This window comes from Aquarana catesbeiana, linkage group LG02 (assembly GCF_042186555.1).
Source record: "Aquarana catesbeiana isolate 2022-GZ linkage group LG02, ASM4218655v1, whole genome shotgun sequence".
Taxonomy (NCBI): domain Eukaryota; kingdom Metazoa; phylum Chordata; class Amphibia; order Anura; family Ranidae; genus Aquarana; species Aquarana catesbeiana.
In genome coordinates this window covers 331433512-331459081 of record NC_133325.1, presented here as the reverse complement: position 1 = coordinate 331459081, position 25570 = coordinate 331433512, and the positions used below count along the sequence as shown (strand labels likewise).

The following is a 25570-nucleotide window of genomic DNA, read 5'->3' as shown; positions in this document are numbered from 1 at the left end:
CACACGGACAAGTCCGTTCATTTTGAACGTGACTTGGGTACGACGGGACTAGAAAAAGAATTCAATCTCACGCTTTTTTCGGCGAGATTGAAACCTTGCGAGGCCCTTAGGTCTGGTATGGAACTTTAAGGGGAACCCCCTACGCCGAAAAACCGGCATGGGGAATCCGGACGCCCCCTAAAACGTCACAGTCCCAGCATGCCCAGGGACTGTGACATCATATGGGGGCGGGGTCTCCGCCTATATAAGTCACAACGCAGCCCTCAGAGACCAGTCCAGCCGGAGAGAGCGTCGTGTCAACATCTGGGGAAAGAGAAGAGAACACAAGAAGCCAAGAAGCCAAGAAGTCCGGACCTCCGCTGGCAATAGAGCTACCTGAAGACAGCGGAGGGGCCGGCCGAAGACCTGGGACACCGGGAGAAGAGGCCGGAGAGCGGAGAAGAACCAACCGGACGCCGGGAGAAGATGAACCAGAGGGACCCCCGAAGACGGAAGAAGACCCCCCCCGGAGCTGTTTAATAAATTATTTTAAAAACCTGTGTTGTGTTTTATTATTGACACTTTTTACCTAGGTGAATGGGTAGGGGTACCATGTACCCCATACTCATTCACATAGGGTGGGGGGGGCGGGATCTGGGGGCCCTCTTATTATAGGGGGCTCCCGGATTCCGATAAGCCCCCCGCCCGCAGACCCCGACAACCAACGGCCAGGGTTGTCGGGAAGAGGCCCTTGTCCTCATCAACATGGGGACAAGGTGCTTTGTGGTGGGGGGGCACCGCAAGGCACCCCCTCCCCCAAAGCACCCCCCCATGTTGAGGGCATGCGGCCTGGTACGGTTCAGGAGGGGGGGGGCGCTCGTTCGTCCCCACCCCCTTTCCTGACCGGCCGGGCTGCGTGCTCGGATCGGGGTCTGGTATGGATTTTGGGGGGACCCCCACGCCGGTTTTTCGGCGTAGGGGGTTCTCCTTAAAGTTCCATACCAGACCTAAGGGCCTGGGATGCCCCCCGCGCTCGCCGCAATGGGAAAATTAGTTTTTCCTATTGCAGCGAGCGCGAGATGCAGTAACCTGCTCCTCCGTCGTATCTGGTCCTTCGGACTAGCATACAGACGAACGGGCTTTCCGTCAGGAACTGAGTCCGGCGGAGGTACGACGTAAAGATTTGAAGCAGGCTTCAAATCTAAAGTACGTCGGATTTCCGCCCGAAACGGTCCGTCGGAAGTCCGATGGAGACCACACACGGTCGGATTGTCCGCCGGACTTGGTCCGGCGGCGTCCGTCGGACTTTTGCAGGTGAAAAGTCCGACCGTGTGTACGCGGCATAAGGGCGTTAAGTTGTGATTCCACTCCTCACTACCTATCACAGTTTTGAAGGCCATAAAATGCCAAGATGGCACAAATCCCCCCCAAATGACCCCATTTTGGAAAGTAGACACCCCAAGCTATTTGCTGAGAGGCATGGTGAGTATTTTGCAGCTCTCATTTGTTTTTGAAAATGAAGAAAGACAAGAAAAATGTATTTTTTTTTTCTTTTTTCAATTTTCGAAAGTTTGTGGCAAAAAGTGAGGTCTGCAAAATACTCACTATACCTCTCAGCAAATAGCTTGGGGTGTCTATTTTCCAAAATGGGGTCATTTGGGGGGGGTTGTGCCATCTGGGCATTCCATGGCCTCCGAAACTGTGCTAGGCAGTGAAGAGTGAAATCAAAAATTTACGCCCTTAGAAAGCCTGAAGGCGGTGCTTGGTTTTCGGGGTCCTGTGTGCGGCTAGGCTCCCAAAAAGTCCCACACATGTGGTATCCCCATACTTAGGAGAAGCAACAGAATGTATTTTGGGGTGTAATTTCACATATTCCCTAGGCATGTTTGAGCAATATATCATTTAGTGACAACTTTGTGCAAAAAAAAAAAAAAAAAAAAAAAGATTTGTCTCTTTCCCGCAACTTGTGTCACAATATATAATATTCCATGGACTCGACATGCCTCTCAGCAAATAGCTTGGGGTGTCTACTTTCCAAAATGGGGTCATTTGGGGGGGTTTTGAACTGTCCTGGCATTTTATGCACAACATTTAGAAGCTTATGTCACACATCACCCACTCTTCTAACCACTTGAAGACAAAGCCCTTTCTGACACTTTTTGATTACATGAAAAAAAATTTTTTTTTTTTGCAAGAAAATTACTTTAAACCCCCAAACATTATATATTTTTTTAAAGCAAATGCCCTACAGATTGAAATGGTGGGTGTTTCATATTTTTTTTTCAAACAATATTTGCGCAGCGATTTTTCAAACGCATTTTTTGGGGAGAAAACACACTTTTTTAAATTTTAATGCACTAAAACACACTATATTGCCCAAATGTTTGATGAAATAAAAAAGATGATCTTAGGCCGAGTACATGGATACCAAACATGACATGCTTTAAAATTGCGCACAAACGCGCAGCGGCGACAAAATAAATACATTTTTAAAAGCCTTTAAAAGCCTTTACAGGTTACCACTTTAGATTTACAGAGGAGGTCTACTGCTAAAATTACTGCCCTCGTTTTGTCCTTCGCGGTGATACCTCACATGCATGGTGCAATTGCTGTTTACATTTGACGCCAGACCGACGCTTGCATTCGCCTTTGCGTGAGAGCAGGGGGGGGACAGGGGTGCTTTTTTTTTTTTTTTTTTTTTTTTATTATTTTTTTGCTTTTTTATCTTATTTTTAAACTGTTCCTTTCATTTTTATTTTTTTTTTATTAATTTTATTGTTATCTCAGGGAATGTAAATATCCCCTATGATAGCAATAGGTAGTGACAGGTACTCTTTTTTTTAAAAATTGGGCTCTATTAGACCCTAGATCTCTCCTCTGCCCTCAAAGCATCTGACCACACCAAGATCGGTGTGATAAAATGCTTTCCCAATTTCCCAATGGCGCTGTTTACATTCGGCGAAATCTAAGTCATGAAATGCTCGTAGCTTCCGGTTTCTTAGGCCATAGAGATGTTTGGAGCCATTCTGGTCTCTGATCAGCTCTATGGTCAGCTGGCTGAATCACCGGCTGCATTTTCAGGTTCCCTGTTGGGACAGGAAAGCCAGAGAAAAACATGGAAGACGGTGGGGGGCATTCCCTCCCACTGCTTGCAAAAGCAGTCTAGAGGCTAATTAGCTGCTAGGATTGCTTTTACATGAAAGCCGACCGCTGGCTGAAAAGAATGATACCAAGATGATACCTAAACCTGCAGGCATCATTCTGGTATAACCACTCAAAGTCCATAAACATACCAGTACGTTGCTGGTCCTTGTTAGGCATATATTGTAAACTTTTTTTTCATGCAGCCTGTGGGCTGAACGAAAAAAAGATATTGATCGGTGGGTATGCCCACCATTAGAATACCTCCCTTCATCCACCCACTTCTAATGATGGGCATACATGCACCATTTATATATGCCGAAGCATGGGGGCATCCTCCCGCAAAAGGCAGGAGCAAATTGCTCCTCCACCCACTGCTGCCCCCATGCTTCGGCATATATGCTGAAGTATGTAACTGTGGTGGTGAAATCACCTCCGACAGCGCTGGAGTCACGGCTTTATATATCGTGGGAGCAAACGCTGTTGCTGTCAAGATAAATAAATCCGCGCTGCAACTGAATGGCGTACCTGAAAACAATAAAATGGTTACCAACACAGTAAACGGTAAAGTATAAAAAATCTGAAAAGCAAACATGGTAAAACATAATAACAATAAAACATTGCAGAATAGAATAGAGTAAAAAAGAGCTCTGTATAGCACATGAGCGTTCAGCAAAGCCAATTGAAATAAATAAACAGACACTTTTTTGTACCAGCGTCTGGCCTCACGGGCAACTAGGTACGGCGCCAACAACTGGTCGTTGAGGTCCACCCCTCCCATATTAAGGTTGTATTCGTGGACACAGAGGGGTTTCTCCACAACACCAGTCGCCGTAGGAATTTGGGTCGTCGTGTCTGCATGAAGGGAGGTGAGAACGAAAACATTCTTCTTATCCCTCCACTTCATAGCGAGCAAATTATTATACTTCAAGCAGGCTCTCTCCCCCAGCCTAAGACGGGAATCTACAAGCCGCTGGGGAAAGCCCCGGCGATTAGGTCGCACGGTGCCACATGCTCCAATCTGCTGATCAAACAAGTGACTAAAAAGTGGCACGCTCCTATAATAATTGTCCACGTACAAGTGGTACCCCTTTCCGAATAAGGGTGACACCAAGTCCCACACTATCTTGCCAGCGCTTCCTATGTAGTCAGGGCAGTTTGTCGGCTCCACGTGACTATCTTTGCCCTCGTAAACCATAAAACTATATGTATAGCCTGTGGCCCTGTCACAGAGCTTATACATCTTGACCCCGTATCTGGCACGCTTGCTGGGAAGGTACTGTTTGAATGACAAGCGGCCAGAAAATTTAATCAGGGACTCATCAATGCAGACAACTTGATGGGGGGTAAACAAGTCTGCAAAACGTTGGTTGAAGTGGTTTACGAGGGGCCGAATTTTGTAGAGCCGATCGTATGCAGGGTCTCCACGAGGACGACAGAGTTCATTGTCGTTGAAGTGCATGAACCGCAAAATCTGCTCGTATCGTGCCCTGGCCATGGAAGCAGAGAACAAGGGTGAATGGTAAATTGGGTCAGTGGACCAATATGACCGCAACTTACTCTTTTTATTCAACCCCATGAGGAGGGAAAGGCCCAGAAAGGTCTTAAATTCGGAGACCGTAATTGGTCTCCAATCTCTGGCAAGGGAGGACTGGGGATTAGCGGCGATGTGTTGACCAGCGTATAAATTGCTTTGGTCCACAATAGATCTATAGAGATCTTCGGTGAAAAACAGTGAATAAAAATCCAGTGGCGTAAAGTCAACTGTTTCCACCTGAATTCCGGGTTGGCCAGTGAAAGGGGGAAGTACGGGTGCTGCAGAAGTGGTGGGTTCCCAATTCGGATTGGCCAATGCAGCAGGAAGGGCACTATGGGCACGACGGGCCTGTCTTTGTCTTCTTGGTGGCAGCGGGACACTACTAGTGCTTGCCACCTTGCCAGCTTGAACTGCACTTATGGGACTCGCCACGTCACCACGTGATACTGCAGTGCTGGATGTACGACCAGGGTGTACTAGGCCGCTGGTGCTTGCCAGTTCACCAGAAGGAATAGCGGCGCTAGTACTTCTCTGCTCCATACGAGAGCCCTGCGGTTCTTGCACTTCAAGGACAGAAGAAGATTGGGGTCTGGTACGCCTGACCTTAGCAGGGACCACAACTCTGTCGTCAGAGCTATCTGTCATGGAGCCGCTGTCCTCTACAGGTTCGTATTCTGAGCCTGAACTTGACAGATGAGTGACTTCCTCTTCACTATCTGTCATACTCAGAAACGTGTAGGCCTCTTCACTAGTGTACCTTCGATTTGCCATTTTGGGCTCTAAATTTAGGGGTACACTAGTGAGACTCACAGGCAAAAAAGCTCCTGACTGTCAGCGACTGTATAAAAACGCTACCAAAAAACTGTTAGCGATCGCAGGGATCAGGCCTGACTCTGCGAACGCTGCAGTTATGTGTGCTTAGTGTTTTGTAAGTGTCAGTTATCGATCGATACTGCACTTGGGTGGGCTGGGCAGGGCTGGGCCGAGGAGCAAAACGCAGGTGCTAGCAGGTATCTGGGCTGATCCCGCTAACACTGCGTTTCAGGGAACCCTAAACTGCTGGGGAGTATAGATCTGATCGGATCAGATATCGATCCGCTCAGATACTATAGCACTAAGGGAGGTGTATGCTGCGTGCGGGGGTTTTAGCGGTACTGGCGCTAACCTGACGCTGCCTGGGACGACGCAGACCTAAGCTGACCCTAAAAATGTAATTTATATCACCGCCGGGCAATTAGGGGGTTAAACCTTTATAGGGTAATAAACGGCGGGTGCCCTAAAACTATAATAAACTGTAATAAACTGTAATAAACTACAAAAAACAAACTAGCTAACCAGCGTCACCCGTAACACTTATACGGTGATCGCTGGTGAAAGGGTTAACTAGGGGGCAATCAGGGGGTTAAAACCTTTAGCAGGTAGTATATGGGGGTCCCTGTCGCTATAAAACACTGACAGCGAACCTATATACTTACCTCCCTAACTAGCGTCACCTGTGTCACTAATACAGCGATCAGAAAAACGATCGCTTAGCGACACTGGTGACGGGGGGTAATCAAGGGGTTAACTTTTATTAGGGGTGGTTAGGGGGGTACCCTGGACCTAAGGGGGGTAACCTAGACCTAAAGGGGGCTAACCTAACTGCCCTAACACTTGTAACTGACACAAACTGACACCAATGCAAAAAAAAAAAAAATGCTATTGGTGTCAGAGTGACAGGGGGTACAGGGGGGTGATCGGGGGGTGATCGGGGGGTGATGGGGGGTGACAAGTGTGCCTGGCGTGTTCTACTGTTAGTGTAGTGTTGTGCAGACTTACTTGATGTCTTCTCTCCTCGGCGCCGGATCAAAAAGACCGACTCGAGGAGGGATGACATCACTTCCTTTCCCTCTGTTTACCTTACAGAGGGAAAGGAAGCATTCTCATTCACCGGGAGCGATCGGGAGGGGGTGGCCAACAATGGACCCCTGACCTCTCAACGCCCGGGAACAAATGGCGACTGCCTCGGGCACCGGGGGGGGGACCGATCGGACCCCCCACCCGCGGAAGGCAAATCACGTATATATACGTGATTTTGCCTGTCCGTGCCACCTTGCCGACGTAAATCGGCGTGAGGCGGTCGTCAAGTGGTTAAGCATTGTGAGGAGAAAGCATTAGCATATAAAATTAAGGTTCTGTGAAAATTCTGGAATCATGTAAAATGTAAAAATAGGGATTGCAATCCTAGATCAAGCAAAGGAGGGGGGGAGAGAGGAGTAAAATTCAATTAGTAGGCCTTTAAAGTTAAAAGGTTGTGAAACAAAGACACTGTGGGTGATAGCAGGACCGTGTAGGCTAACATGGATTTACCAATTGCTTGTCCCTGCGATCCGTGAAAAAAGGCACACGATGAAAGAAGTAGTAGTCAGAAGTCAGGTGGTATCTTGAGATCTAGATCCTTTGGTATATTAGGGTGACTTGCCAAAGCTGGGGCCCAAGTATTTGTTGAGCTTTGATTCCTTGGCAGAGGGAGGTTTGGAAGGAGAGGATAGCAGGGTGTAAGGAGGGGATGTTCCCTGCAGAGGAACACGAAATTCCCTGTATCATTCTGGGAGGTCAATCAGGGGAAGTTGCAATTGCTCACAAAAGGCCAGGATGTCCTTTGGCATCCTTGGGTAATATTGTTTGCCCAGGAATGTGGCGTTTAGAGCGAAAGGGAAACGCCAGCAATACGGAATTCCTTTTCTCTCAGAGCAGCAAGCATGGGGCGTGCGGCTCACCTATTCTGCAGAGTAATGTAAGAGAGGTCCTGGAACTAGGAGATGTTATGTTCATTAAAGAGGATCTACTCATTCCGCCTGGCTTTATTCAGGATCTCCTCTTTCAATGGGAAGCTATGTAGGCAGCATATAATATCTCTTAGGGTTGCTGTGTCCGTGAGGCGAGGGTTCAGGGCCCTGTGAGCCCTTACAATGTCAATGTCAGTGTCCTTAGGGCATTCAAGTACCTCATTAAATACTGCCTGGAGAGCCTGTTTGATTTGATTAGGCTCTATCTTTTCAGGAATCCCTCTCACCCTGATATTCTGCCTCTGTCCCCTATTGTCCAAATCCTCCAGATGTCTGTTAATGAGGATTAAGTGTGTAGCATGGGAAGAGACTGTGCTTGTCTGTCTTTCAATTGCTCTATCCCGATTGGCTTCTGCCCTCTCTGTGTGAGAAAGGCAGTCAGATAGGGCTAAGAGGTCCACTTTGAGATCTGTAATGGCAATTGAAAAAGTGTTTTTTATATCAGCAGTCATCTCTGAGAGCTGTAGCGGTGCCCTGTGCACTCCGGATCCCCTACCATGTCTTCTGAGGTCAACAGGGAGTCCTCACTGTGTTCTGCCTCGTGTCCCATCAGCGCCATCTTGGCTGTAGAGTGGCCCAGTGTCCTGTGGGATTGGGATTCAAATAATTCCCAGATGCTGCAGGTCCTGGGTGTGGAGTGTGATTGGTGTTGTTGGGGGCAAGAATGAGGTTGGAATGGGTTGTTTTAGCCGCGGGTGTGCAGAGCTCTGTTAGGCAGCGTCCATTCCCGTTGAGCCCCAAGCCACGCCCCAGCAAAGTTTATGTTGGTGGCCAGCTAAATCTAGACTTTTAAAAGAGGGATCAGTATGGGTTGATTGAGCAAGGGGTTCATTAAGTAGGGCAAATAAGAGTGGGGAAAGTGGACATCCCTGACGCATACCTCTACAGATGTCAAATACTTTTGATTTATATCCAGCATATTTAACAATTGTTGTATTTTTCATTTGTCCTTGCTGCTTTCTAGCTTTTAGTTTATGTCTCAATTATAGGCCCATGCGAAAAAAGCAGCATTAAAAGGTGGCTTAGAAAAAACTGTTACTCTTCGGAAGGATCTATCTGAAATGCAAGAATGGATAGCACAAGCTGAAGATGAATATTCTGAGAGGGATTTTGAGTACAAAACACCAGAGGAACTTCAAAAGGCATTGGAAGAGCTAAAGGTACCTGGTTTACATTCCTCAATAGGTGTTTTATTGCTGAACAGTTTACCTTGTTGGAATAATTATTCAGTGCTGTATAAAAATAGGCTGCCACTGCTCACCTTTCTTGAAAATGCTAGCTTTGTGGCTCAATTGCTTCTTCAATGCTTTCTGAGGTTTTAGGCTCTAGTCACAAAGTTATATATAAGGAATGTAATTTATAACAGATTAATATAACCGTCGCTTTTTAACCCCTTCATGCCTAAGCCCTTTTCTGACACTTGTTGCTTACAAGATAAAAATCAGTATTTTTTGCTAGAAATTTACTTAGAGCCTCCAAACATTATATATATTTTTTTTAGCAGAGACCCTAGAGAATAAAAGTCAAATGAAATTTCTTGGGAAGAAATACACTTTCATGAATTAAAAAAAAAAACAAAACAGTAAAGTTAGCCCAATTTCTTTTGTATAATGTGAAAGATGATGTTACGCTGAGTAAATAGATACCTAACATGTCATGCTTTAAAATTGCATATAATCGTGGAACAGCCACAAACTATGGTAATTAAAAATCTCTATAGGCAACGTTTAAAACATTTCTACAGGTTACCTGTTTAGAGTTATAGAAGAGGTCTTGCACTAGAATTATTGCTCTTGATCTAAATATCGTGATGATACCTCACATGTGTGATTTGAACACTGTTTAAATTTGTGGGCGTGCCTTACATATGCGTTCGCTTCTGCACACGAGCTCGGAGGGATGAGGCGCTTTAATTTTTTTTTTCTTGTTTATTTATTTATTTATTTATTTATTTTACACTGTCCATTTAAATTATTTAATTTTTGATCACTTTTATTGCTGTCACAAAGAATGTAAACATCCCTTGTGACAGTAATAGGCAGTGACAGGTACTCTTTATGGAGGGTTCTGGGGTCTATAAAACCCCAAATCCCTCCTTTGTACTTAAAAGCATTCAAAACACCAAGTTTGGCTGTTTTGAATACTGTAATTTTTTTAAAATCTGGAGCCATTAAGTCTTCAGTAAACCAGAAGCGATGTCATGACATCGCCTCTGGGTTACTAGATCTGAGACCCGATCAAAGCCAATTCCAGGCCTTGATTTGCCGGCTAGTCGCTTGGGCTTCCTGGTGGGATGGGGGAGCCTGCAACTAATCAGCAGCTCGGCTGTTATTACAAGCAGCGGGAGGGGGGAACATCCTCTCCCGCTGCTTATAATAACAGCCGAGCTGCTGTCGGTTGTTGCATCGGTTGTTATTATAAGAAAGCCAACCATCCACTCTAAATTATGGTACTGGGGTGATGCCTGCAGCTGCAGGCACCCCCCGGTACAACCCCTTGAAACTGAAGGCCGCATATTTGTGTTACGTCAGTGTCAAGGGGTTACAATACATATCCTGGTCTGTTAGTTTGTGAATTGAGCCAGTCACTATGCTTCTTCTAATGCCACGTACACACGGTCGGAATTTCTGACAGAAAAAGTCAGATGGGAGCTTTTGGTCGGATATTCCGACCATGTGTATGCCCCATCAGACTTTTTCTGTCGGCATTTCCGACAGACTTAGATAGAGAACATGTTCTAAATCTTTCCGTTCGAAATGCCAACGGAGGTTATCCCATTGGCAAGTCCGACCGTGTGTACGGGGCATAAGTCGTATACTCAAAGTATTGAAATCAGGGAGCAAATATTTTTAAAAAGAGGTCAGCATTTGCATCCCTTCTCCTTGTACCGGGTTCACTGCACATAATCATATCATATTATATTTGTCCTATGCTTGTAATTTTGTAAACTTTGTGTCTTGTAATACTAAGGAAATATTGAATGTATTTATTTGAATATGTACACGGGTGTTACTATTTTCTAATCATATCAATGCTATCAGTGAATATTTTCAGACTATTACACCTCATTACAGACATGCAGCCATGGCTAGTGCTCATGAAAAGCATCTGTTTGTGCTTTAGGAGGCCTATGTTATATTTTGGAAGCCTCTGCAAGTAGACCATTAAAGAGACTCTTAAAAGTAAAAGGAAAAAAAAAACACTGCTAGGGTGTATAAAGTGCTGGCACAAGTTTTAATTGTCTCCTTGGTAGTACTTGGTGCTGGTTGAAAAAAGGGGGAGGTGGGGATGTGAGGGCAGTTGCTGAGGCTGACCATGTGTACTGGTCAGCCTCAGCAACTGCCCTCACATCCCCACCTCCCCCTTTTTCTATATAACACTGTATGCAAATTAAATTAATTTTTTTTTTCATACAAATAGCGCTTTCTTTTGGTGGTGTTTGATCACCACTGGATTTTTTATTTTTTATTATTTCAATAAAAAAATACTAACAATTTTGAAAAAAAAAACATTACTATCTACTTTCTGTTATAAAACACATCCAATAAAAAAAATCAAATGCCAGGACAGCACAAATACCCCCCAAATGACCCATTTGGAAAGTAGACAGTCTAAGGCATTTAGTAAGATGCATGGCAAGTTTTTTAAAGTTATAATTTTTTTTTCACAATTTTTTTCAAAGTGAAGAAATTATATATTTTTTTTTCACAGTTATTTTGTTTATATATTGTCACCAGTGCATTGCAGTACAGTGTGCCCGTGATCATGGACGCTAACTGGTGACAGTATTTAAAAAAAAAAAACTAAACAAATGTAAATAATGTTTTCATTAATAAATATTATTTAAACTATAGAATACTATAGAGTACTAAAAGATAGTAGAGCTTTCCTAGTTCATATATCTTGCCCATGTTGAAAGCATAAATTCAAGAATGCACGGTATATGGTACTTAATTATTTAAGTAAATCAAAGAGCTTTACTGAATATAAGAAAAAAACAAAACAAAAAACAATATTTAGACCACCCAAGGGTAAGAATGATCTGAATCACATACTGTATATAAAATGCACAGTATTCTGTTCTCAAATGCAATAAAGGTGGAAATAAATAGGGAAGTAAATACTAACAGTGCACATTGCAGGGCTGGCAAGGACCTTGAAGAAGAGTAGCAGGAAGTGGAGACCAGTATGTACTGAGAGACTGCTGCATAGCAAGCACTCAAAATGGAGAATCTGTAAGCGGATGGCAAGCCATTAATGTGGCAGCTGAAAGCTTGCATGTATTCCAAGGACCGTCAGCTTCTGAATAGTATGCAATTCAAGGTGAATTGCACAAATGCAGATTCAGTGTGTGACTGTGGTCAGGATTAGATATATAACATCGCTTGTCTGTATATGGACACATAGTAACAAAGAGGGGAATGTGTTAATATTGGTACTGGTGAACTGAAAAGACTAGATTATACAGGTTTCTGAATAGGAAACATGACACAGAGGACACAATGCCCTATAAACAAACACTAAGCATACATTTAAAAAGCATGAGTATATATGAGTATATAGATATATATCTAGATATATATCTAGATATATATCCATATATCTATATCTATCTATCTGTCTATAGATATAGATAGATAGATAGATAGATAGATAGATAGATAGATAGATAGATAGATAGATAGATAGATAGATAGATAGATAGATAGATAGATAGATAGATAGATAGATAGATAGATAGATAAATAGATAGATAGATAGACAGACAGACAGACAGACAGACAGACAGACAGACAGACAGACAGACAGACAGACAGACAGACAGACAGACAGACAGACAGACAGACAGACAGACAGATAGATAGATAGATAGATAGATAGATAGATAGATAGATAGATATAAACAAAAATATAATTAAAATCAATCAGCATGTTTCCACTGCAGTGGGTAACATAAGGGGTACAAATGTGCATATAGTTGTAAGATGGTTCAGCTTAAATCTCATATATCTTCATGTACTCTAATAGTAACAATATAAAAGTGAACCAGCAAGTTTAAAACATTGGTTAAGCTGTTTGTAGAGTGGGTCAATGAACCCAGCCACCCAAGGCCAAGTGTAGGAACCACAAAGGACCTTAAAGATGCCACCACTTCCCAAGTGTCATCTGTAAAGATAAGTATAGTATAGTTGGTTTAACACTGGCCCAAAGATTACTGATCTCACCCAATAAAAACAGTTCCCTTAAATGGACTAGAACCAATTACCTATCCCAGTTGTGTCACCACAGTGACTCACATCTGTTATGTAGGCGTATACTGGTCAAACAAATATAATCATACCATATTCCAGGTTGAAAGTTATGCCATGGTTTTATCCCTAATGTTATAGGAATGAGTTCATACCAGTATTAAGCTAATAGTGTTAATAACTTGTAAGGAGCAAAATTAACTCCCACTGTGTAATACCTATATAGAAAATAAAGGAGCTTACAGCTTGAACTGAAATAAATAACAACTAAATTCAACTCCATTCTTAAACAGAATCAGAAATTCAATAAAAACTGTAGAAGTTTAATAAGCAACAGAGCAAAACGAGGCCATTTGGATTCCGTGGCTGAAGACCACAGATTTAACATGAATTGTCTTTGTGGAAATTGCTTCAGATGTGCTCTTGTTTTTCTTGCATCAGTGTTTAAATGCCCATACAGTCTGTAGTATACATACCAGGGTCTACCTTTGCTCACAGCAGTAAATTAGCAGGGATGGTGATATAAAAATAGTCATACTTTCTTGGGTACAAGTCTTTAAAGGAAATATTATCATGAAAATGTGGCACAGCAAGCACGTACGGTATATAAAATATAAAACCATATGAAAATTATTTTAGAAACATAGACTAGATACATGGAAAATCCTTCGTTTACCTCTAATTATTGCTTTTAGCTCTTGGCAGGTTCAGCTATTTTGTAAGAAAAGTCGAACTAGTGAGTATCCAACTTGATGATTTTAAATGTATCTATTGTGTAATACAACACAAAGAGCAGAATGATTTCTTTATCATTACTTTTTTCTTCCTTAGACCTTCCATCTCACTCAGGTCAGTAACTGTGAACTGTAGCTGAAGGCAACAGATTAGCTATTGTATGCTTCAATGACTGTTTGCCTTTTCATGAAGAGTGTAATTATCAGCAGATAGCTAATTCTATTAGTAATAATAAGTACTTGAAGGGAAAAACATCTTTTTGGGAATTTAGATTGTTCTTTAGAGATCTAAACAAATAAATCCTGAGTAACTTTAATGATTACCAGGATGCAGTACTAATTGGATTTGCACAGATTTAACTACACAGCTAGAAGACTGAAGTGCCAGAACCCACTATGTTATATTTTTAGAAGGTGTTGGAAACTGGCAGTCAATGCTGAAGAGCATGGATCTCTCCAGAATACATAAGAAGTATTGTGACTTTTAAAAAACAAATATAGATTGATTATTCAGGTGATTATAAATATTGACAGTGCAGTGTTTAAAGCTTACTTTTAATTACTTTTTAGTTTAAAAGTAGAACTAAAGGCAAACCTTTTTTTTTCATTTTGGATGTCTACCATTGGGGAGATTAGCCTTCACTTCCTGTCCCATAGCCAACACAGAAAATCTCTCCAAGTACAAAAAGTTGTGGTTGTTCTAGGGCCACTAGAACCCATTGGAAGTTGCCCCCCCTCCTCAATCCTGGTCTGGTGACAGCCTAAAGTTTGGGATCTTCTTTCACTTTCAATCTCAGTCATGATAATGGATAAATAGGACAAAAGGAAAGGTTGTATCTCGCTAATGGGGGCAAAGACAGTTATAAAACCCTGACAGGTATTTTAATCCCTTTTCCACCCTATCCAAAGCAAAAAAATGTCTTTAGTTATACTTTGATAATGAAGAAAACTATTTTCTTTCTGATGGAGCAAGCATATTGCCATTTTTAAACATTTTCTTTTTTGTTGGATAGGGTGGGGAAGGATTAAAACCCCTGTTGGGTTTTTATTGATAACCAGGGATCCATTAGGGAGATTTTTTCTCACTGGCTGTCACGGTGAAAATGGTTTCACTAAACAGGAAGTGAAGGTCAATCTTCAACTGGTACACAAACAAACAAAAAGTGAATCCAAGAAATAGTCAGCACCCCCAAAATGAACCTTAAAAGTCCAAAAATGTATCAAGGTTCAGTTGCATAAAGTGCAATTAAGTAAAGTGCAAAAAGTAAGCATACCCACTGATGTTTCAGGACCATGGCAAGGTGACAAACATACCAGACCACATAATCAGCACAGTTATACAGTATATATCCCAATAAATGACACCTGTGTATTCTCAAATGCCCCATATCAGTGTTGCTGAACACATACCTATTTGTAGGGCTTTATGTAACAGACCCTCAAAACATTTGTGGACTTTTGGGGTTCATTGTCAGCATGCTGGCTATTTTTTGAATGAGCTATACTATGGGATCACCCTTAGCCACGAGTTCCTTAAAAAGGCATATAGGGTAGCCTGTTACAGAAACAAAAAGCTGACAGAGGCTGTAACCTTCTCCTGATCTACTTTAAAAATATATATATAGATATAGAGATATATCTCTATATCTATATATAGAGATATATTTACAGTATACAGTATATAAAAAGCTGACAGAGGCTGTAACCTTCTCCTGATCTACTTTAAAAATATATATATAGATATAGAGATATATCTCTATATCTATATATAGAGATATATACTGTAAATATATCTCTATATATAGAAATATACATAGATAGATAGATAGATAGATAGATAGATAGATAGATAGATAGATAGATAGATAGATAGATAGATACCTATCTATCTATCTATATATATATATATATATATATATATATATATATATATATATGTAGCACTTACCCTCGAAGGAGCTGCTGGAATTTATTTGGGCCTGTACTCTGCTTTATTTCCCCTTTAAATGATCTCAGTCCCCCTGACACAGCTGTGGTGTAATAGTGTGCAGTCAAGACAAAACCTTAAAGACAAGTTCACAGTACACAATGTGATAGACCTGTTTGTCTTTACTCTGGCCTCCACTTGCAGAGGAAAACAACACTCACACAGTTGTACTTGAATAAGAACCTTGTTTACTGTAATTGCTTTAAAGGGTAAACACTACACGGGGACTTGACGGGGACTTTCCTGTGGCATTCCCCATGATGTCAGAGGGGGCGGACAGGGAAGTCACCGTGCGTCAGAGGGGGCGGGGTCACCGGGTCACCCCGCCCTCCATAATTTAAGAACCGTCAGAAGAGGAGAAGCGTCACACAGTGGGAGCCTCTCATCATGGTGGATGCGGAGCGGCCCAAGAAGAAGGGAAGAAGACGCTGGCACCGCGGAGGAAGATGCCGGACGAGAACACCGGAGGAAGAACCAGAAGAACCAGACGAACCAGAAGAAGAAGCAGATAGAGGAAGAAATCAAAGGAAGATAGAAGATAGAAGAAAGAAGATAGAAGATAGAAGAAAGAAGATAGAAAAAAGAAGAAGCATTTAAATAAAGGAATTGTCAAAAACTGTCTTGTCATTTTTAACATTTTTGACACTTTTTTTGTTAAATGGTAGGGTACTTTTGTACCCCCTACCATTTCACACAGGGGGGACCGGGATCTGGGGGTCCCCTTGTTAAAGGGGGCTTCCAGATTCCGATAAGCCCCCCGCCCGCAGACCCCCACAACCACCGGACAAGGGTTGTGGGGATGAGGCCCTTGTCCCCATCAACATGGGGACAAGGTGTTTTGGGGGGTCCCAAAGCACCCTCCCAATGTTGAGGGCATGTGGCCTGGTATGGTTCAGGAGGGGGGGCGCTCTCTCGTCCCCCCTCTTTTCCTGCGGCCTGCCAGGTTGTGTGCTCAGATAAGGGTCTGGTATGGATTTTTGGGGGGACCCCAAGCCATTTTTTTAAAATTTTGGCATGGGGTTCCCCTTAAAATCCATACCAGACCTGAAGGGTCTGGTATAAATTTTGAGGGGGACCCCACGCCATTTTTTTTTTAAATTTTGGCCGGGGTTTCCCTTAATATCCATACCAGACCTGAAGGGCTATATATATATTACTGTCTTTGTTGCTGTGCGAGTAATAACCATGAAGCAGAAATAGTTGGGGACTGGTACAATAGGGTGAAAACGAGCACTTTTGAGCCAATTGGTGGAATTCATAAAAGTGTCTGTGCTTCTGCCCAATTCATGTCCCTGTTAGAAACAGGGACATAAATCAGTCAGTGTGTGCACTGAGGTCAGAATGTCCACACTGGACACTCCTTTTTCGGGTCCACTCAGGTGAATGGGTCCTACAGCAATAGCCAGCTGGAGACTAGCAACTTCACAGATCAACGTGCATATTTGCCAGTGTTGGTCCATAGCTGCTATTAAGTCCAATAGTGGCTTTTGGATCTGTCCACTGCCATGCCTGTCAATCAAAAATAAAGCAGACCTGAGGGGGAACTAGGTCAACAATAGACAAAGCATTTTTTTTTTCTGCAAGCATGGGTTGTAGGAAAGAAATTAGCTTGATTTCCCCATCAACATAGACAGTGTTGACAGGGGAATCCCTCCCACAGAGTCTTTGCATTCCAGCAGTTGGTGAGCGAAACCATACCTGCCCGGAGAACACAGTGATTATTGCGAGTGGCTATAGTAACATGTAAAATCCAGACAGCTGGTTGTACCCAAGTTGATTGATTGATCAACCAACTTGGGTACATTCAGCCTGCCCATACATGGTTTGAACCATCTATGGCCAGCTTTAGTCTCCCAGTTATGCATCATGCTCCATCCACCCAGTGACAGGTCATCTCCCAAATATGGGCTTTGCCATATTTGGGTAATGACATCACCTTAGTTTACATGTAGCTTTCAGTTGGAAATATATTGTCTGACATTTAAATGGGGTGGGGATACAGCTCTGTGTGTTAAACTGTCACATACATGCCAGCTTCCACACACAGGCATTGGACACTATGAGTAATGGTGTACCTCCATATGCCAGTCCAGAGTTGGTCTTAATAACCTCCAGTGATGGATTCTTAAAGATGAAGTAACAAGAACTACCTGAATTTGCTGCACGTGTTGGTATTATTACTGAAACTTCCACAAATGCTTGCCTCAATTAGGTACAGGTCATTCTTAAGGAAGCTACTACCAAAAACCTGATATTAGGGCTATTTCCACAGAATACAAAACCTATGTTTACCTTAATGGTCATCAGCAGGGTTTGTGGCTCCTAAGCCTAAGTAGGTGTTACTAAAGTTTAAGACAAGCCTTTTTTTGTTTGTTTGTTTGTTTGTTTGTTTGTTTGTTTGTTTTGGATAGAGTTGGAAGTTAATAAAATCCTTTTTGTTGTTTTTACTGCTCTGTCCCAGTGACAAAGATTTCAGTGGAAAGAAAGTAAGGTTAAATCTCCAACATCAACACTGCAGAATTATTTTTTTTTTTTTTTGTAAATTAGGGGATGGCTAGAGCCCCTGTCAATTTTTTTTTATTGATGCCTAGGTTACTGTTGTTGATTTTACTACAATAAAATGAAATTTGGTTACTGCACTTTGTACATCAGTCATAGCACATTGCACCTTAAATAAAATAAGCTGATTAGTTCTATTGATGCTTTCTGGTGTATAACAGTTGGTTTCTGGATTTCTCATAATAGAGAAATGATCATCTCACATATGGCCAGTTTAAATATTGATTAGCACATCATCAGTAAATTAACATTTAATAAATATAAAAATGGTGATCTAAATAGTGCAGCTGCAATACCAAATGCCCAGAGTTTCTAGCAGCAAAGTGCTGTTTCAAAGGGAGGAACTTTGCAATATATATCTGATTATGTTGTCAATTCAATAGGCTTCTTTTTCTGTCTAAGAAATAATAGTGTTTTCTGCAACACTTCTAAAAATATCTGTTTGTTTCTATCTGTTGTTTCAGAGGGCAAGAGAAGAAGCTGCTCAGAAGAAGGATAAAGTTAGGCTTCTAACAGATTCTGTGAGCAATTTTATTGCAACAGCGCCACCTAATGCCCACGAACCTTTAAAGAAAGAGTTGAGTGTTCTAGTTAACAATTATGAAGGGCTTTGCAGCAGACTGAATGGAAAGTGTGAAACTTTAGAGGTGAGCTACTTAGCGCTACTATGCAGCTTTTATTAGCACCTTCAATTCTCCTTAGGGGTTAGTTAAAAATAATTCTGATACACATGCTCAAACACACTGGTTTTCCAATTGTGTGACCAAGGAAATGCAGCGAATAGAGCTTTTTTGTTGAAAAAAAAAATAAAAAACTTAATAATTATCTGTAGTGGAAACCATAACTGTTATTCAAGACAGAGGGCTCCTTCCTCATTGTGATAACACCAATTTCTACATGCTAGAGCCAAATGGAACATGCCCTGTTGCCAGACCATTCAATTCAACAACAATCTTCCCATGCATTCAATGTATGCTATGCCTGTTATTTTTCTATAAAAGCCTTCCTTGTATAGACATCCAAATGCCTTGAGACTGCTGCTGGGTACCACATTCTTAGATTTGATATCAGGATCCGCAGGAGATTCAGACCTGTCGTTCAATTGACATTTCATAGTATTCCCTTTTACACCTCCCCCAGCTGCTACATAAAGATAATGAAGGAGGTGAAGGGAGGGTTGATGAGTTGGGCTAGCACAGAGGGTAATTAGAGATGCCCAGAAGAGGGGAGGGAGTGCTATGGCATGCAAAGATCCTGAGGGTTGCGCTAGGGGATTGACTAGTCAATTTTAATAGCAAGTTTAAAAGCACTTTGCACATCAGTAAAGAATATTTTCTAGAAAGGAAAGACCCTGCATGTTAGCATTTGAAATATAGTACTTGATTTTTTTAAGTGCTTTTACCAATTTGTCGACAGGGTCTCTGTAATAAATATTTTCGCATTGCTTTATTAAACTTTTTCCATAAATAATGCCAGTTCCAATAATGAGTTACCTCACATATTGTAATCACAGTGATTTTCTTACCATATATTATGCCTGAAGGTTGGCAATTCCAAGCAAGGTAAGCTACAAAACCTCCAGGTTGTGCCAGAACTTGCCAGCTTCTTTCCCACATTTCCAATAGCACATCACTATGATCAGTGGCTCTTTTAGACTCTATATTATGTTTGTGGGGTGGGAGGAGGCCAGCAAGCTCCCTTACTGCCTGAAATTTTGAACCTTTTTGTGTTTAGATGGACTGGCTTTAGCTGCACTAGGGTCTGTAGGTACACTTAGAGCTGATCCACCCTATACGCTCACTACGAAATCTGCGTAGGGCCCCGCCGATGTGGGGAGGCCCCCAAGGGCAGATCGGCTCTGCTCCCGGAGCTCCAATCTGCTCGGACGATCCCCATCAGCAGCAATCCCAGATGGCCTCTCCAGCCTTCTTCTTCTCCCCTCCCCGGGTGGCCCCTGATGGAGGAGGGCGGGGCCCCTCTCACCTGTCACTCTGCCACCCGCTGGGCCCCTCCTGAGACTCGCATCCCCCCGGGGGCCACACGCTTCTCCCGGCTGCTGAGCAACCTGCGGACTGGAGGCTTCCAATCCATTATCAACTACTGGGGGTCCCCAAACTCAAAGACGAGGTGAGTGTTGGGGCCACAATTGGGGGTGGGACAGTGATGCGGGGTGTATATAATCAGCGGGGTGTCCGTATTACATGTGGAATGTATATTATGAATGGGGTGTCAGTATTGTATCTGGGCTGTATATAATTAGTAGGGGTTAATAGTATATGTGGGGTGTATGTTATCAGTGGGGGGGGTAGTATTATATGTGGTGTGTATATTAACAGTGGGGGGGCAGTATTATATGTGGGGTGTATATTATCAGTGGGGGCAGTATTATATGTGGGGTGTATGTTATCAGTAGGGGGACAGTATTATATGTGGGGTGTATGTTATCGGTGGGGGGGCAGGCTTTGGTGAGCAGAGACCCCCTTTACACCAGAGTCACAGCATTCCCCCTTAAATCAAGCTTCCCAGAACACTCCTTACATCAGATCCCCCCTTAAATCAGGATTTCCCTTTAATTTAGAGTCCACAGAGCTCCCCCTTACAGTGTAAGTGGGAATTCTGTGCAGACTCTGATGTAAGGGGGGGCTCTGTGCAGACTCTGATGTAAGGGGGGCTCTGTGCAGACTCTAATGTAAGGGGGGGGCTCTGTGCAGACTCCGATGTAAGGGGGGGCTCTGTGCAGACTCTGATGTAAGGGGGGCTCTCTGCAGACTCTAATGTAGGGGGGGGGCTCTGTGCAGACTCTGGTGTAAGGGGGACCTCTGTGTGGACTCTAATGTAAGGGGGAGCCTCTGTGCAGACTCTGATGTAAGGGGGGGCCTCCGTGTGGACTCTGATGTAAGGAGGGCCTCTGTGCAGACTCTGATGTAAGGGGGAACCTCTGTGTGGACTCTGATGTAAGGGGGAACCTCTGTGTGGACTGTGATGTAAGGGGGACCTCTGTGTGGACTCTAATGTAAGGGGGGGCTCTGTGCAGACTCTGATGTAAGGGGGGGGGCTCTGTGCAGACTCTGATGTAAGGGGGGCTCTGTGCAGACTCTAATGTAAGGGGGGGGCTCTGTGCAGACTCTGGTGTAAGGGGGACCTCTGTGTGGACTCTAATGTAAGGGGGAGCCTCTGTGCGGACTCTGATGTAAGGAGGGCCTCTGTGCAGACTCTGATGTAAGGGGGACCTCTGTGTGGACTCTGATGTAAGGGGGAACCTCTGTGTGGACTGTGATGTAAGGGGGACCTCTGTGTTGACTCTGATGTAAGGAGGGGCTTTCTGGGGACCCTGATGTAAGGGGAAGCTCTCTGGGGACCCTGATGTAAGGGGAGGCTCTCTGTGGACCCTAATGTAGGGGGAGGCTCTCTGGGGACCCTGATGTAGGGGGAGACTCTCTGGGGACACTGATTTACGGGGGGCTTTCTGTAAATGGTTTACAGAGCTCATAGCATCACGGGTCAGGTAGAGGGCCCCTTAGCAGAATTTTGCTTAGGGCCCCAGGGAGATCAGGATCGGCACTGGGTACACTATATTGTCAAAAGAATTGGGGCACCTGCCTTTACACACACATTAACTTTAATGGCATCCCAGTTTTAGTCTGTAGGGTTCGATATAAATTTGGCCCGCCCTTTGCAGCTATAACAGCTTCAAATCTTCTGGGAAGGCTGTCTACAAGGTTTAGGAGTGTATCTATGGGAATGTTTGACCATTCTTCCAGAAGCGCATTTGTAAGGTCAGGCACTGATGTTGAACAAGAAGGCCTGGCTGGCAGTCTCCACTCTAATTCATCCCAAAGGTGTTCTATTGGGTTAAAGTCAGAACTCTGTGAAGGCCAATCAAGTTCCTCCACCCCAAACTCGCTCATCCATGTCTATGGACCTTGCTTTATGGATCTTGCTTCATATACTGGTGCCCAGTCATTTAGGAACAGGAAGGGGCCATCCCCTACAAAGTTGGGAACATGAAATTGTCCAAAATGTCTTGGTATGCTAAAGCCTTAAGAGTTCCCTTCACTGGAACTAAGGTGCCAAGCCCAACCCTTGAAAAAACAACCCCACACCATAATCCCCCCTCCACCAAATTATTTGGACCAGGTCTTCTCGTCCAACTTCAGTGCCTGACCTCACAAATGCGCTACTGTAAGAATGGTCAAACATTCCCATAGACACTCTCCCAAACCTTGTGGACAGCATTCCCAGAAGAGTTGAAGCTGATATATCAGCAAAGGGTGAGCCAACTCAATATTAAACCCTACGGACTAAGACTGGGATGCCATTAATGTTCATGTGTGCGTAAAGGCAGGCGTCCCAATAATTTTGACAATATAGTGTATGTGCAGTCACGTCTTGGTAACTGCATGTTATACCTGATAGCAGCTTTCTTTTAACTTTAAAACTGAACTCCAGCTTTACGCTTAGTCTTGCACAATTGTATAGGCTCCTCTCCTTTATTGAAATTGCTTACTCTGACTTCACTGCACACTGTGAGCAACCTATTGGCAAATTCAGATGTTTTATGATGCCACAAGTTTGGAAATATCTATAGTCCTATGGGGAGTGAATAGAAATATATTGTACATTATAGTGTTCACAAGAAAATATCCTTTTAAAAGTATAATATATGCAGCCAAAATGTTAGTCATGGTTTAGCTGATGGCACATTTCTGTCCTCTCTTATTTCTCTCCCACTGGAACATACTGTATGTATATACATAAATCAATCTGTACTCATGGGTTTGTTTGATTTTAATCCCTCTAAATCTTCTTACTTTATATAGGAGGTATGGAAGTGTTGGCAAGAGCTATTATCTTATTTAGAAGCTGAAAACAAGTGGATTGATGATGTTGAGGAAAAGTTAAAGGCAACAGAGGGTGTGAAGGGATCACCCGAGGAAATCTCCCAGACTTTAAAGGTAAATTTTGAGCTCAGTGTAATTTATGGAAGTCTGCGACAAAGAAAGGTTCTTGGATGTGCAGAAGCAGTGCCAGGACAAGGTTATCCAGTGCCCAAGGTGAAAATGGCAAACTGCTCCCCCTTACGCTTTTTACGAAAAGAGTCGATGTCTTTTTAAGACAAGGAAATATTTTAAACAATATACATGTAAATTAAATTGTCCAATAAAAATTCCCTGCATTTGGTGCCACTTTCTGCAATAGTAACCCCCAGCATTGATGATAATTTCCACAATAAAAACCTTCTGCATTCATGCCAATATTCACACATTTTAGTAATTGGATTCAACTGTAAATGTCTAAAGCCTGGATGAATGTTGTGTGAATAATGAGTAAAAAATGTAGAAATATAAAGGGTGTTTAACATTTTTGAGCAAATATTTAATACTTACGTCATCTATTAACCAATTAAGGACCGAGCCTCTTTCTGAGATTTGTTGTTTACAAGTTAAAAACAGGTTCTTTTGCTAGAAATTTACTTGGAACCCCCAATCATCATACATTTTTCTTCTAACACCCTAGAGAATAAAATGGCTGTCGTTGCAATACTTTCTGTCACACCGTATTTGCACAGTGGTCTTATAAGCGCACTTTTTTTGGAACATCGGACATTTTTTACACATTTTTGGGACCATTGTCATTTATACAGCAATCAGTGCTATACAAATGCACTGATTCCTGTGTAAATGACACTGGCAGTGAAGGGGTTAACCACTAGGTGGCAGTGTAGGGGTTACGTGTGTCCTAGGGGCGTGTTTCTAACTGTGGGGGGCATGGCTGTGTGTGACATGTCACTGATCTCTGCTCCGTTGACACGGAGCAGAGATCAGTGACACTGTCACTAGGCAGAACGTGGAGATGCTTGTTTACATTAGCATCTCCCCGTTCTTCCTCCCCATGAGGCAATCACATGTATTCCCGCGGCGATCGAGTCCACGGGACCCACGATCCGACTCACGGAGCTTGCCGCGGGCATGCGCCTGCTGGCCACCTCTTAAAGGGGAACGTACAGGTACATGATTCTGCCTGTACGAGCCCTTCTGCCGGGCTCGTACAGGCAGAAGGCGGTCGGCAAGTGGTTAAATTTTTTTTTTTTTTCTTATTTATTTTACCATTTATTTTTTATTGTTACACTGTTTTTTTTTTTTTTTTTTTTAAATGTCACTTTTATTCCTATTACAAGGAATGTAAACATCTCTTGTAATAGAAAAAAGCATGACAGGACCTCTTAAGGTCAAAAAGACCTCAGATCTCATATCTAGACTAAAATGCAAAAAAAAATTGTCATTTGAAAAAATGACAACAAAAAAATGTGCCTTTAAGACGTATGGGCGGAAGTGACGTTTCAACGTCACTTCCGCCCTGCAATGTAATGGAGACGGGTGGGGGCCATCTTCCCCTCACTGGTCTCCATACCCAGCTAATGACAGGACACGATCACCTCTGCCGCTGCCGACGGCTCCAGTAAGTGGCAGAGGGCACCGGATCGTGGCAGGGGTCCCTTCTCCCACCACCGATAAAAGTAATCTTGCGGTGAATCCGCCACAGAGACCACTTTTATCTTGTAGCAGACTGCCCGCTGAAGAAGGGTATACTGGGGTTATGGCAGCTAGCTGCTGCCATAACAATGATATCCTCCTTCAAACAGCTGCCGTAAAACTGCTGCGGGCGGTCCGTTAGTGGTTAAAGGGTAACTTCAATGCCGTGGGGGAAAAAATGTGTAAATAATTAATAAATAATATAGCGTATAGAATTGTGACTCAAGTCGTATTGGTCTCTGTGATTTTGCTCTTTCCAGGTTTACCTCTTACCTATCTCAGCGCACTTTCAGTGTCACGTACAACACCATCTCCTCTGCTCCTCTTCCTCTTTCTGTTGTGGTACCCCAAGGCTTCTTCCTTGGGTCCCTCATATTCTTTCTCTATACCTCTTCTCTAGGCCAGGTGATAACCTCCCAGGGATTTCAATACCACCTCTATGCTGACGATACCCAGATCTGTCTCTCTACTCCTCAACTCACCCCTTCAATCTACTCACGTATCACAAACTTACTATATCAGAATAGATGGCACACAACTTCCTTAACACAATATTTCTAAAACTGAGCTTGTAATATTTCCTCCTGCCCAATCCCTTCTCCATGACTTTACCATTGAGATCAACAACACAACCATCGGTCCCTCCACATGAGCCAAGGTGCTGGGTGTAATCATAGACTCTGACCTCTCCTAGAGCTCCACATCCAATCACTGGCTACATCTTGCCGCCTTAACCTCTGCAACATTTCCAGAATTCGCCCCTTCTTGACTAAAGACACCTCAAAACAATGTATTCACTGCTTGGTTATTTCCTGCCTTGACTATTGCAACTACCTCCCCACTGGCCTACCTTTACACAGGCTATACCCCTTCATTCTATTATAAATGCTGCTGCTAGACTAATACACCTTTCTAACTAAACAATGATTGCTGCTCCTCTCTGCCAATCTATTTCACTGGATTCCCCTACCCCATCGTATAAAATTCAAAATACCAACCACAACATACAAGGTCATCCACAAC

The 25570-nt window shown here is 43.1% G+C and overlaps 1 protein-coding gene across 1 annotated transcript in view; it reads left to right on the top strand.

Annotated features, from left to right (window-relative positions):
* Nucleotides 1-25570, top strand: part of DMD (dystrophin) — a 3507873-nt gene that overhangs the window by 1222189 nt on the left and 2260114 nt on the right. Inside the window, exons 25-27 of the mRNA XM_073614841.1 lie at nucleotides 8475-8645; nucleotides 18479-18661; nucleotides 22835-22969. Coding sequence (XP_073470942.1) covers nucleotides 8475-8645; nucleotides 18479-18661; nucleotides 22835-22969 — 489 coding nt within the window. The remainder of the gene's footprint in view (nucleotides 1-8474; nucleotides 8646-18478; nucleotides 18662-22834; nucleotides 22970-25570) is intronic.